Source organism: Ruditapes philippinarum, unplaced genomic scaffold, assembly GCF_026571515.1.
Source record: "Ruditapes philippinarum isolate M1 unplaced genomic scaffold, ASM2657151v2 ctg1779_1_1_1_1, whole genome shotgun sequence".
Classification (NCBI taxonomy): Eukaryota; Metazoa; Mollusca; class Bivalvia; order Venerida; family Veneridae; genus Ruditapes; species Ruditapes philippinarum.
Genome location: NW_026852234.1, coordinates 256,553 through 270,934, shown reverse-complemented (window position 1 = coordinate 270,934; position 14,382 = coordinate 256,553). Strand labels below are relative to the sequence as shown.

The following is a 14,382-nucleotide window of genomic DNA, read 5'->3' as shown; positions in this document are numbered from 1 at the left end:
TACAATAGCGAAATTAACTGAACTTGACGCACTCTCTCAATGATAAGATATTGGTTTCTTCATTATAGGCACCAACATCAGTGTTAACTGGTCAATGTCATTTTACAATATCATTCAGTGCTAATTTGTACAATGTTTGTCAAAATAAGGCAATATTTCTGCATTCTGTTAGGTGATCAATTGGAAAAATGTGGTTTTTTGTTAATATTTAACTTCTACTGGTTGCGGATTAATAAAGAATGCAAATTTCAAACAACTTTAGTCTGAAATCATAAGTTTATTGGCAGATAATTATTGAAACATTCAGGCCATAGTCAGGTCAACATTGCCATATGAACATGGTAGGGGTGAACCGATTTCAATTCTCCATTATTAGTTTATATCTAGGGTATTTCAGTACTAACAAGACATATTACTAAAGGTATGGATGCTCATCAAACTGCTGCAACCTTGACCCAAGTGACACCTAACTCCACCAAAAGTTAGAGGACCACCCAAAGTATATACCTACAAAATTTGAAAGTCATCAGTCAATGATTGAAAGCTGCATAAACAAAAGTGTAAAAATCTATTTTTAGTATTGGTGGCCTTGACCTTGATCCCAAAGTCATAGGACTATCCAAAATGTATCTACCAAGATAAATATAATCGCTAAGAGATATTGAGAACACGGAATCTCTGAAGGATGAACAATCAACTATCTGCTCCCCGATCCTTCAGGGGGGTAGAGAGGGAGATAATGTGGGGGAGGGTGGATGATGGGTGCATAAAAATACAAAAATCTAGCCGTCAACAAACAAAGCTATGGCGAATTACATGACATGCAAACTGTTTCAGCCCTATACTGGTCATATAATTATGCAAGTCATTTTGTCTCAAAGTGAATAGGATTTAGGGCATCAATAATATAAATCTAAATATTTGACAAAAGGCTTGTTTGCACAAAACAAAGGTTTCAGTTTAAAACTATCTTTAACAAAATTTGTACTGTGTTTTAACAATCAACAAATATTTTCCTTGTATATATCAAATATGGGCGTATTAATAAGTTCCCATTCCGTTTTCGTCACTTATACAGCATGTACGATATAAACTTCTAAATCATATTCTTTTCCGACTACATTACTACAAAGTCATGCGGGTCTTTTTATACTATATGAAAACAATTTCAAATCAAGAATACTTAAACCTTTGAAGTTGTAAAATGTTAACACATCAATTTCGTTTCCGATATTAACAAGACAGCTTTATACAGCCAGTGTATTTTTGGCAAGTTAGAGATTAAAATTCTTGTTTGGATAAACCCACTCTCTGTCTGTGAAGAGATCAAAATACACCCAAGATCGGAATCTCAAGATTTTAGATATCAATGGTGAGGTGATTCAGCAGATATTCTCAAAACTTTTTTATTTAATTAATTCATACCGCATGTTTGACAAACAAAAGAGAGTCCCAAAACCTGCACACTGTTGAATATAAGATTAATGATGAGTTTAAACTTGAAGAGCTTCATTTCATCATGCCCGCTCTATCTTCCCGACTATCTGTAATGGACTTGTCCAGCTTGGTATTCAGAATAGTTCATTTTGAAATTCAAAATCTTAAAATTGGTGTTAAAATCCAGAAAAACAAATAAAATATCTTTACTGTCCACGAATCCTGAGGACTGTTGTAAAAGATTATTGATGAGTTAGTAGTTATTCATATCATGTTGGCTTTGTATACATATACAAAGAATTTGATAAGACAGGCTGCAAGATTGTACTGACAAATTATTTGACCTGACTGTGCATTGGAGACATTGATCTTACTATTTGCTGGGGACACTGGTCCTATTGAGACACTGGTCTGACTGTTGACTGAGGACACTGATCTGACTGTTGACTGAGGACACTGGTCTGACTGTTGACTGAGGACAATGGTTTGACTGTTGACTGAGGACACTGGTCTGATTGTTGACTGAGGACAATGGTCTGTGTACTAGGGACACTGGTCTGACTGTTGACTGAGGACACTGGTATGACTGTTGACTGAGGACACTGGTATGACTGTTGACTGAGGACAATGGTTTGACTGTTGACTGAGGACACTGGTCTGACTGCACTGGGGACACTGGTCTGACTGTTGACTGAGGACAATGGTCTGACTGTGCACTGAGGACAATGGTCTGACTGTGCACTGAGGACACTGGTCTGACTGTTGACTGAGGACACTGGTCTGACTGTGCACTGGGGACACTGGTCTGACTGTGGACTGAGGACACTGGTCTGACTGTTGACTGAGGACACTGGTCTGACTGTTGACTGAGGACACTGGTCTGACTGTGCACTGGGGACACTGGTCTGACTGTGGACTGAGGACAATGGTCTGACTGTGCACTGAGGACAATGGTCTGACTGTGGACTGAGGACACTGGTCTGACTGTTGACTGAGGACAATGGTCTGACTGTGGACTGAGGACACTGGTCTGACTGTGCACTGAGGACACTGGTCTGACTGTGGACTGAGGACAATGGTCTAACTGTTGACTGAGGACAATGGTTTGACTGTGCACTGAGGACAATGGTCTGACTGTGGACTGAGGACAATGGTCTGACTGTGGACTGAGGACAATGGTCTGACTGTTGACTGAGGACAATGGTTTGACTGTGCACTGGGACACTGTTCTGACTGTGGACTGAGGACACTGGTCTGACTGTTGACTGAGGACAATGGTTTGACTGTGCACTGAGGACAATGGTCTGACTGTTGACTGAGGACACTGGTCTGACTGTGCACTGGGGACACTGGTCTGACTGTGGACTGAGGACAATGGTCTGACTGTGCACTGAGGACAATGGTCTGACTGTGCACTGAGGACAATGGTCTGACTGTTGACTGAGGACAATGGTCTGACTGTGGACTGAGGACACTTGTCTGACTGTGCACTGAGGACAATGGTCTGACTGTGCACTGAGGACAATGGTCTGACTGTGCACTGAGGACAATGGTCTGACTGTGGACTGAGGACACTGGTCTGACTGTGGACTGAGGACACTGGTCTGACTGTGGACTGAGGACAATGGTCTAACTGTTGACTGAGGACAATGGTTTGACTGTGCACTGAGGACAATGGTTTGACTGTGGACTGAGGACACTGGTCTGACTGTTGACTGAGGACACTGGTCTGACTGTGGACTGAGGACACTTGTCTGACTGTGGACTGAGGACACTGGTCTGACTGTGGACTGAGGACACTGGTCTGACTGTGGACTGATGACACTGGTCTGACTGTTGACTGAGGACACTGGTCTGACTGTGGACTGAGGACACTGGTCTGGCTGTTGACTGAGGACACTGGTCTGACTGTGGACTGAGGACAATGGTCTAACTGTTGACTGAGGACAATGGTTTGACTGTTGACTGAGGACAATAGTCTGACTGTGGACTGAGGACACTGGTCTAACTTTTGACTGAGGACAGTGGTTTGACTGTTGACTGAGGACAATGGTTTGACTGTTGACTGAGGACAATGGTTTGACTGTTGACTAAGGACAATGGTTTGACTGTTGACTGAGGACAATGGTTTGACTGTTGAATGAAGACAATGGTTTGACTGTTGACTGAGGACAATGGTTTGACTGTTGACTGAGGACAATGGTTTGACTGTTGGCTGAGGACAATGGTTTGACTGTTGACTGAGGACAATGGTTTGACTATTGACTGAGGACACTGGTCTGACTGTTGACTGAGGACACTACTCTGACTGTAGACTGAGGACACTGGTCTAACTGTTGACTGAGGACACTGGTTTGAGTGTGCACTGAGGACACTACTCTGACTGTGGACTAAGGACACTGGTCTGGTTGTGCACTGAGGTCACTGGTCGGACTGTGCACTGAAGACACTGATCTGAGGACACTTGTCTCACTGTGCACTGGGGACAAGGGCCTGAGGGAAAAGTTGGGGACATTGGTCTGATATTATTTCCAAAACTTAATGTTAACCCTAAACGTTGCTAAATTTGTATAATGGATTTACATGGTTTCGAATCTGGAATAATCCATTCAAAGTCTTAGGTAATTGTAGTATCAAAATACAAAATATGAGTTTCAACAATATAGAGCCTGGACAAACTGCATGATTTTACATTTGTAATAGATTAACAAACACAGTTGGAATTAGTAAAAATAAAGTGTGGCAAATTGTCTCAATTAGTAATTCCAGAATAATGTTAAAGTGTAATCATGTTATTTCCCAGATATTTTTTTCTCAATTATTTCTAATGAAACAAGCAATTTCAAAAGTAGATTCTTTTTGTGAGAAAGTGCATGTCTCGGGTCCTAGAGACATATACCTTAAATACCAGAGGGGTCATATTCTATGAAAGAAGCAATTCAACCTATGCAATCTGGAAGATTTAACTGAAATTTAATACTTCAGTTCTTTAGCAGAATCTGTTATATAAGTTTAATATGAAATTTGACATAATGACCAAAAATACAAATAAGGTCATCTGTCTATAATTGTATCTATTGACCGAATACTATAAAGATTTAAGAAATGGTGACCTTAATCTTCAACTTTAACACTCTCAAAGAATATGATTAAGATCATTCTATGGTTAACCAGTATATATTAAAGACTGAAGAAAAATAGTTGAATGGCATTCATATTTTCCAGCTGTAAATCAGTGACCCTTTTACTAAATGACCTTAAACATAAAGGGTCATCAGCTTAACAAGGGTAACCATCATGGATTGTCAATCATAATGACTGTCTTACATGCCTCTCAAATAATGCTATTCTATAACACAGTGTATGCTATAGTTGTCATAAACACATAATTATAGACATATGAAAACTGTATAAAAGAATTTAATTAAAATCTAAATTTTTTTTTTTACTACAAAATGACATATAATGACACTATAGCATATGCCTTTAAATTCTTTATAGACTTCATTATAGGGTACTTGTCTGATGTTGGTCTGGGCTGGTCGCTTGCATAGATTCTGTAGCCACCAGCAGGTTTAGGGTTCAAACTGAACCTGGTATTTGATGTGTAACTAACTTGATTTTGTTGTTGTTCGATAATGATTAACACTTAACTACTTTAATTTTAGAATAATCTGATATACAGGGATACATTTAAGCAATAAAATACTGTGTTGCCATAAACAAAGGCGTTCAAATCTTAGAATATAACCCAAAATAAAGTTAGATATCAAATTCCCAAAATAAAATGAGATATCAAATTATTTAACATTTTAAAATACTTAAAGAACAATAAATGAACTGCTTTTATTCAAATCGGAAATTGCTGTTTCTATAAATAGCTCTGACAATAGCAAGATATGTTTACAAATTACACTTTTCTCTAAAAACAATTATATAATAACCAGAAAAAACAACAACATTTAATTGTTACAGTAAGATAGGAAAGTCTTATGTAACACTGATAACCCCGCCTCAGTCATGCACTAATAACGTGGTTTCTGTTTTTGTACGTCAACTTTATTAAAAGAGATTCCATAACAATATATTGAATGAAAAGCAATAAATATAGAAATCTGTGAGCAATATATGTATGAAACACGAAGGTTCCTTCGACTAAAATAAACTGTTTACAAGGTCACGTAAATACTATGAATTATTGGCAATAACCTTGCTAAACAAAGCAATTTTAAGACACTCCCACCAGTTAAATGAGCCCACTCTGTAGGGAAAACGACTTTATATTGCATGAAAAAAAACTATAAATAAAATACGAAAAATGAAATCATATATAAAAGCTAATTCAGTAGTTTTGATCTCCGTTATTAGGTAGGTCACCATTCTATAAGGCTCAGGTTTCTTTTCAAATTGAAATGGCATTAAAAAAATCTACTATTTTCACAACTACAAACTATTATTCATTTACTATAATAGATAATTTTCTAGGTTTGGTATGGTAGCCTGCGGTGGCTTAGTGTATTACATTTCTGTAATAAAGTCACCGCTTTTAAAAAAAACTGAATTAAACGTTGAAATACAATACAACAATGGATTTTAATAAAATGTATTGCATGTTTTGAGGCAATTAGTATGATACTTTGCTAAAGTTGGCAACAATATATCAAAATATCAAAAGCAATTACATTTATATATCCAGTATCCAATGATGAAACACATCAGCAAAATAGCTCATTAGAGCCTAAATTTATGGCAAGAGCAATAACTCTGTGCATAGTTCAAATGGATTCTTTGAGGGGTGTGATGGTTTGTGAGAAGTGGGTATAAGTGACATTGATGCTATTTTTTACACTGTTACAGTCACTTTAGACTGGAGTTAAACTACTATCCTAAAAGTTATTTAGGTCGTTTGATGGCTTCAATACATGAAAGAAGAATCCAAAATCCCTTCTGGGATTCGGACTCACAGCAGTGTGTGGCCAATGATTTATGGTCAGTGACTTTAACCACTCTGCAATCGAGGCCTCAAATTGATTTTTTACTTTTTTTGATAACATGAATGAAGTGCATCAATTAACTGGATTTTAATGAGTGAGACTGAGAGGGGGGAAAAAGTGATCCCTCGGAAGCATTAAAAACAACAAAATTACAAGAGAATTGCAGACTCGGTTTGATTGAGTCTCTACATGAGGGATAATGAAAAGATGCAACATCCCTCACGCCCCCTAGCACTGGCTTAGTGGTACTCTATAATCTCAACACTTAAAAGTGCTAAAATTAAGCAGTAAATATTATAATAAATATTAAATGGTCCGACTCTATCATAGATCAGATTGTCCTTAGCTCTCTATGACAAAGTCTTTCACTGTTTTTGTTTTTTTTTTGTTGTTTTTTTTTTTTTTGTATTTTTCGCTTTTGCCACTAATGCTCTTTTTCTCTGTTACTAAATTCTGCAATGGAGTCACCCATTTCACTTTACGAAAATATGTGTAACATGAGGGAAATGGTTAAATAACAGAAAAGAACTTAACTTCAAAGGGAGGTAATCACACCTAAATAGATGGTGAGAATGCCCTAGTTAAAGACAAAAGTGCTTGTTGCCAAAATTTTACAAGAACAGGTGCTGATGGCAACAAGAAGCTCCTAATAGCTATGATGTAATGTTGAATGAATGTGTGGCACCGTGTTACTCAGGTGAGAAACTATGCTGTTCATAAATACTCCACTCATATTGTTACTATGGAATGCACAAAACTAATAAACGAGATATCGAGTGGGGGGGAGGGGGGTAAAAATACTAAAAATAATCAAGGAGAATTCTGCTTAGTGCCAATGAGGTAATGCTTTGAGAATGTTCATTTTCTCCTTGAAACTAGGCAAACAGTATAGAATTAGGTAAAATCTTTCACAATGACGCACACAATTTTCTCACTTTTGTTTATGTTTTATTTACGTAACAATGTAAATAATGCAAACAACAAGGTTTTTTAATTTGCTGGAATATTTCATAATTAAATTTTATTTGATTTTTTATGCCGATGCACTTGATGCAGTTACAGTTAACAAAAAAAATCTCATACTATATTCCAAAACAACCGAGGTCAACAGAATTCATTTAAATAATCCTTATTTAATAAATGTGCCATTCAAAAATGCATCTGTTGTAAAATCCCATGCCCTGTATGGGATTTAAACTCAACACCACCAGCTTACTTGCAAATAACGCCATGCTCAAGACCACTGAGCTAAAGAGTCAATTCCCTGACAGAGGTTGTCATTTAGTAATTAAAATGACATAATGCCTATCCGAGAGTGAGCAAACAGGCAAGTGTAAATATTTACATTTTAATTCCTTTCAATTTTATCATTTTCTTCAAATGAACTATAAATAACTCCCATGGCCCTAGGAAATTTCTATAAATATCCACAGGAAATTACCTGTAATTTTCAATTTAATAAAAAGAATGGGGCAGTCTTTTTTATTTTTTCAGGGCAGATTTATGCTTCATCCTAAACAACTGTTTGTCAATCACCATTATTATAGACATATAGATATATAGTAAATTCAGCTCAACTTGACAATGCAAAAATGACCATTATGTCAGTTTAATGTCATATTAAAGCTAAACAGTTTTGTTTTTTTTAATTAAACCCTCCCTCTAATATACAAGGGCATACAATCACAGTCCTTTATCGTCCCAAGTGAGCTAGATTTAGTTCCCCTGTTTAAAAGACACTGATCCAGAAAATCATTTACCTTGCTTAAATCAATTACCTTGCTTTCTAATAAAATAAATTTCATATGCCGGTCTTTTGGTTAACTATTTTATAATCTAAATATACCGGGGTATATGTTTTTACAAAATCTTTTCAGAATAATAAATGGGACTAAACTGCACACCCCATCTATTTAAAAGCCTTAGAACTCTAGGAGCGGCCCAACTATTCACGCAGGATTTACCCTTGCCCTAATGACTTTGCCAAGCTTTGAATTTGGTACAGTTCATTGCAAATTTAAGGCATTCATTATCAAATTACAAAAAGTAAGCCATCAACAATTTAGAGCCTAGTAGTTTTTAATTACCTGAATTATACATGTATATAGATATGCATTTTAAAAAGTTGATCGCAAACCAGGCTAAATATCTTAAATTGACTTGCCCATTATTTAATATGGACAAAACCATTCATCATTTTTGGGAGGAAATTTCGAAATATGAAGTGGATGAATAGCAAACAGAGAAGAAAGCAGGGCAGATCTTGGACGGTGCCAGTAGCATGGATAGGTGCAGCCAGCATGCAGGCTAATGGATTAAAATGAACCCTTGTTGTAATTCATCTATCATATTTCCATATTTATCTTCGTTCAGGTATCTTATAAAGCGAAACTTATTCTCATCTGTCTATATAAACTTTTAATCAGAGAATGCCTATAGACTCTCTGTTGTTGTTTTTTTATCAAAACCATTACATGCATTGTCCTTTTTTTTTTCTTAATATAGCATCAGCATTATGAAAAACCCTAAACCTCTAAATAAATACAATATTTTTAATATAATAACAAAATAAACTATTCTCAAATTAACTTACCTGTTGATATGAAACACGTTTTGCAGAATAATAATTCACCAATTCCCTCAATTCAACTTTTGCCTCAATTAATATAGGTTTAATGTATTCGATGTCGAAGCTCAAGACAAAAATGCTAAATAATCAAGTTTGCACATGTTATATATGTTATGACGCAGACAAACCCAATGTCACTGTATATATTGCTACTAATACTATATACAGAACAAAACAGTGACAGTGTCAATTCATTCACTAATCATTATTACGATATTTGTGAAAATTTCTCTGCGAGTAAAAATGTGTGGATCAAAATACTACGGCTGAAAAAGGACACTAGGTTAACTCCCACACGTTTATTTTCTTACCTTATGTAACTGGGGAAATTGTGTGGGCCTACTAATGACAATATCCGGGCATATTATCAGTAAAATTACCACACGTGAAAATGGAATGATAGTAAAAAAAATTACCTTTTACACTTACAGTAATTTTGATCCCTTATTCCCCAATTTTCTCAAAGCACAATTAACAGAATTCAACCCAATATACATAATTATTACTAAGTGAGCATCCGATTTATTCCCTGAATGCCCCCTATCAATTCATTTGGATTTGGGGAACAACACCTTAAAGCAATTCAACCAGAACTTTTAACCCTTGTACTGGTGAATTTCTTAAAAACACTTATCCAGCTTCCATTTTTAGAACTGTCCATTATCATTTTCGGGGATACCCTGATAGGAGCTGAGGGAGAAGTCATTTCTTCCTAAAATTTTGGTCTAGCTTAGAGCCCTAGATATCAAGACCAAAATTTAAACTTAGTTAATTAACAAATGGACGTGCACGCTGACCTGGCTCTATACTGGTGGCAAAGGCAATTTACTTTTGGTTTCAGCACAACAACTGTTTAATCTTGGATACTCCAGTTCAGGACACTACTGTTTCTGCTGAGGTTGAAAAAGTTGTTTTAATCTTAGCTTACCAGCAGGACATGTGACATGGGCATTAAAAGTTGGCATGTGCTGGCTGACCGATCATGGTCTATAAAGTTTGCTTGTACATATTTTCTAAATTTTAACAAAAGCAATCAGTGATCACGTTGTTGCCTGATGATAGCCAATTAAGCAGTTGTATTGAGGGGTGGTTGATAAGTTTGTTTCTTACGCACAACGGATGATTCTTGTAGTGTTTGGATGCAATTGCACCAATTGTTTTTCGAGGAGTAGTCCAAAGAAGTTTTATGACAGACAGACTTACAGACGAACATTTTAACAAGACAGTACTTATGTGGTAATTCTTGTTCTTATTTATTTAGGCTATTGTTCTCTCTATCATTCTTTTTACCTACCTGCCTATCCTCTTTGTGCCAGGTGGCACATAAGGCTAAGGGTACCATTCTTTTTAGCCACGTATCAAGGAAAATAGCCATAAAAAAGCATTACGGAATGAATGACATCAAAATTTAAAGAAAGTATGTTGTAATCTGTTGTTCCTCCATCCACTTAAGTATCCAAATGTAAGCTCGGACAGACGACAAAGAAGTGATCCTTTTAAGTTGTGGCTACTTTATAGCATGTATCAGCTACTGTGTAGCAGGCAACACAAAATCAAAAACAGGTCAAAAAGCCTTTTTTGTTCAAGGGTCACCAAAAATCATTCAACCTGAAAACCTATGTAACATGCAAAAGTACTTGGGCTTACTAATCGATCAATCCTGTAAAGTTTTATTCAAATTGCAATGTAAGAGTATAAGGGACGTAGTTCTGACAAACTTCAAAAAATCTTTAAAGGGCCATAACTATGACAAAAATCACTGAACTGTAAAATGCCGACTGTGCATACTAATCAATGGGATTCTTTCTTGTGAAGTTTGGAAGAAATTGCGCTAGAAGTTTATGAGGATTAATCTGTACAAGTTTGTGACAGATGCACTGACATACAGATGAACAGACAATGGACAGATGGGGAGAGAAGTGATCCTGTTATGTTGCCACTTAACTCTGTAGCAGACGACACAATTATGTATGGTTTTTTGCAGGTTGAAAGATTGACAATTCAAGTATAGGTTAGAGTGCATATAGGGTGTTCTTTGTAAATAAGAAAGCTAAAAAGGAGCGGAGCTTGCGAAGCGACTGTAGCTTTCTTATTTACGAAGAACATCCAATATGCACTCTAACCGGCTTAGTGCTCCGCCCATTTTTTTCCGCCAAACACACTGCGTGACGTCACACGATAGCCTAAATGTGTATAACCATATTTGGAAGAGGTAGCGGTACACATTTTCGGGTCACGTGTTTTGCATAGCTTATTCCCGCATTCCGTCTTGGTAAATCAGACAATATCACGGTGCATATCCAAAGCGGTACCCTATTTGCGAAATATTCTCCAACGGTACCCTCTTTGAACATACACAGGTCATTCTCTGCTAAAAACAAACCAGCGATGGAGTATGCAGTAAAAACAATGCAGTAAAAATTCATTGTAATACGGAAAGGAGGTATGACACATAGAAAAGATGTATACCACGGAACACTTATGTGCTGATTTGTCATGAGCCCGATTTTCATGTACTGCAACTTCACAATAAGCTACAAAAAGTCGACATGTCTTGCCTCGCCCGTCACCTCGACATATTTTTCGGGCTGAAATGAATCTGTAGCTTGATTACATATGCATCATACATATTTATTATGTTCATATACATATCATCTTCGGACAAATGGCAGTATATTGTCAAAAATAAATGTAAAATTAATAAAAACACCCTACTTTCGGTTTTGCAGCGGCACGGGCTGTAATATTTACATAAAAATTAAGAAATATTACATACATACTTTGTTGGAATTAGTGAACTTTTTATTTGGAAATTATAAAATGATACTGGTTCCTTAAGTAATAAAACATTTTTACTGTTATTTTGCCTGTTTTCATTTCAATGAACCTCTTTTTTAATTCTATGCCGTAGTGACGATATACATGTGCGTGTACGGAAAAAACATTATGCATAAATATTGATTAGTAGGAGTAAACTTCAAGATCTCTGCACATGCGTATATTTCACTTTAGCGCTCTTCGAAACTTAGCTCCACCCACTTGCGTTTTATAATATAAAACGTTCAGTTTATATAAAATCTGTTCTATTAAGATTTGAAACCTGAAAATTTGAAAAATCCTCGTCGGTGATTGGCTTAAAAAAATTGGCGAGCACTTATTCAAGATATTTACCATGGTAAGTGTTAATATATGGCCAGTGTAAATAAAAATAAGTTCATATACACCTTATATAATTTTGTGGGGGGAAGGGAATGGGTGGTGTTAGAAACAGTACCTTAAAAAACAAATTATGAAATACAAAAGAAAGGCGTTAAAATAAATGAGAAAAATATGACGTAGTGAAAACTGAATCGAAAGCGTCACATACGTGTTAAATATAATCCACTCATAGTAAATGTGCGTAAAATGCATTACATAAAATTATTTACATAATTGAGAACCACACCTTGAGCAAAGTGAAAGTTTGTACTACAAAAAAAGAGATACACCTACAATATATGGAGAAAAAAAACACAACAAAATAATGATAACCTATATCTTTTTTTTTCTCTCTCTGGAATATTCACAAATGTCTTTAACTGTGGGTGTCGTAACCTTAACACTGACTAGAAGAAACATGAATTTGTCATAAATCATAGCAGATTAAACCACATTTGTAGTAGGGTCTCAGATGACGATAGAAATATCATGGAGATATATCGGGGAAGATTGAGAGAAGATTGAGCGTCTATGTAAGAGTGACAGTAAAAGGCACGTGCTTACCTAAATGTGTGCCAGTTGAAATGATGACAACATATCAAGAAATTATGAAAGTGTGCTTGAAATTTTCTGCAAGAACGTGACATTATGGATTTGTGAGCCTTGGATTAGGTCACACCTACGTTATAACTTTGTATGGTTACATCAAAAGGGTGGCAAATGAATCAAAACTTGGGTAGGGCCACCAATTTTGCCCATGCCATCCTTAACACTTAAATGAACATGTCCGTCCATGGCTGAAAGTTATGCTGGTGTCTAGGAACCCCAGTGTACAACATGTCAAGGTCCTCAGCATCAAATTACCTTTGTTTCAAACCCTACCTCTTTTCATTGAAATTATAAACAGTTTGGCTAGTTTTTCAAGGTAGGTGTTTTTACTAATGGGCTTGCTTGTGCATAAAATATATATATAGCATAGAATGGCATCTGAGGTCTTTTTCTACAAGTAAATCAGATCAGTCAACATAATTTCCTAGCTATTGCAAGTGTGACCCAGAATAACAAGATCCAAACAAAAAAGACACATTAAAAGCAGACTGAAACAAACCATTCTGGTTCCAATTTGTTATTATTTCATAAAGCATAAATTTGTTATGTACATGGCCAAACCACATCAAGAAATATTTCAACAATTATGCTGACCAGCAGATCAGTCTCAAAGGAAGGCTGTTTATAAGGTGTAACTAAAAACTGTTCTTGTGGCCTAGAACTACAAGGTTTGTATCACAAGCACAGTCTTCGAAATTAACATTTTGAAGTTACTGGCTATTAGGGCTAGCTGAGTAATATTTGAGAAGTTACTCGCCCGAAACCAACTTTATTAGCCCGAATAAATTTTTCAAATTTTGATGGGTTTTTTATCTTTATCTTTAATGCTGAAGGTAAATAAAAGAAACAAAAGGAAATCCAATACAAGTCTTGTGTCATAATTTATTTTATTGTTATTCCCTGCTGTACATGAAAATCATTTTTCACGGTTACTAAGATACAATACTTGACAATGGAAAACGGAACATAAACAAAGTTGGTTCCTAATAAATTACTCGCTTTACATGGCTAACAGAAGTAAGCCAAGAAACAGTAGTGACGTGGCAAAAAGTGCACGGTTGAACACCACTATAATGAATTTCGCGATCAGAAATTTTAGTCGCAGGGAGGGCGATCAAAACTAGATTTTTTAGTCGCCCAAATTTAACATTTACTCGCCAGGGCAACGGGCGAATGCTAATTTCGAAGACTGCAAGCATAATGTGATTGCACAATATTTCGTACAAGTCAAACTTGTATGTGCATGATAGTAAAAAATGAAGCATTCACAAATAAAGATTTCATTCAAATAATTATGCATTGAATAACTTTTGGAAATCACCTTACTTACATTATTCAAAATACATAGCAAGTTAAGCAAAATTCAATAACTTGACCTTGACATTTTAAAAATAAGGAAAATAATAATTCTCACTTCAACACACTCAAGTTGTCATTTAATTTAGTGTTGTTTTGTCTAAGTAGCAACTAAATCTATGAAAATATGTCAAGCAAATTCCATAATTAGATTTCAAC

At 35.9% G+C, this 14,382-nt stretch overlaps 1 protein-coding gene across 1 annotated transcript in view; it reads right to left on the bottom strand.

Annotated features, from left to right (window-relative positions):
* Positions 1–1,810: 1,810 nt before the first annotated feature.
* Positions 1,811–14,382, bottom strand: part of LOC132753434 (uncharacterized) — a 30,325-nt gene continuing 17,753 nt past the window's right edge. The window contains exon 3 of the mRNA XM_060743913.1: positions 1,811–3,570. Coding sequence (XP_060599896.1) covers positions 1,811–3,570 — 1,760 coding nt within the window. The remainder of the gene's footprint in view (positions 3,571–14,382) is intronic.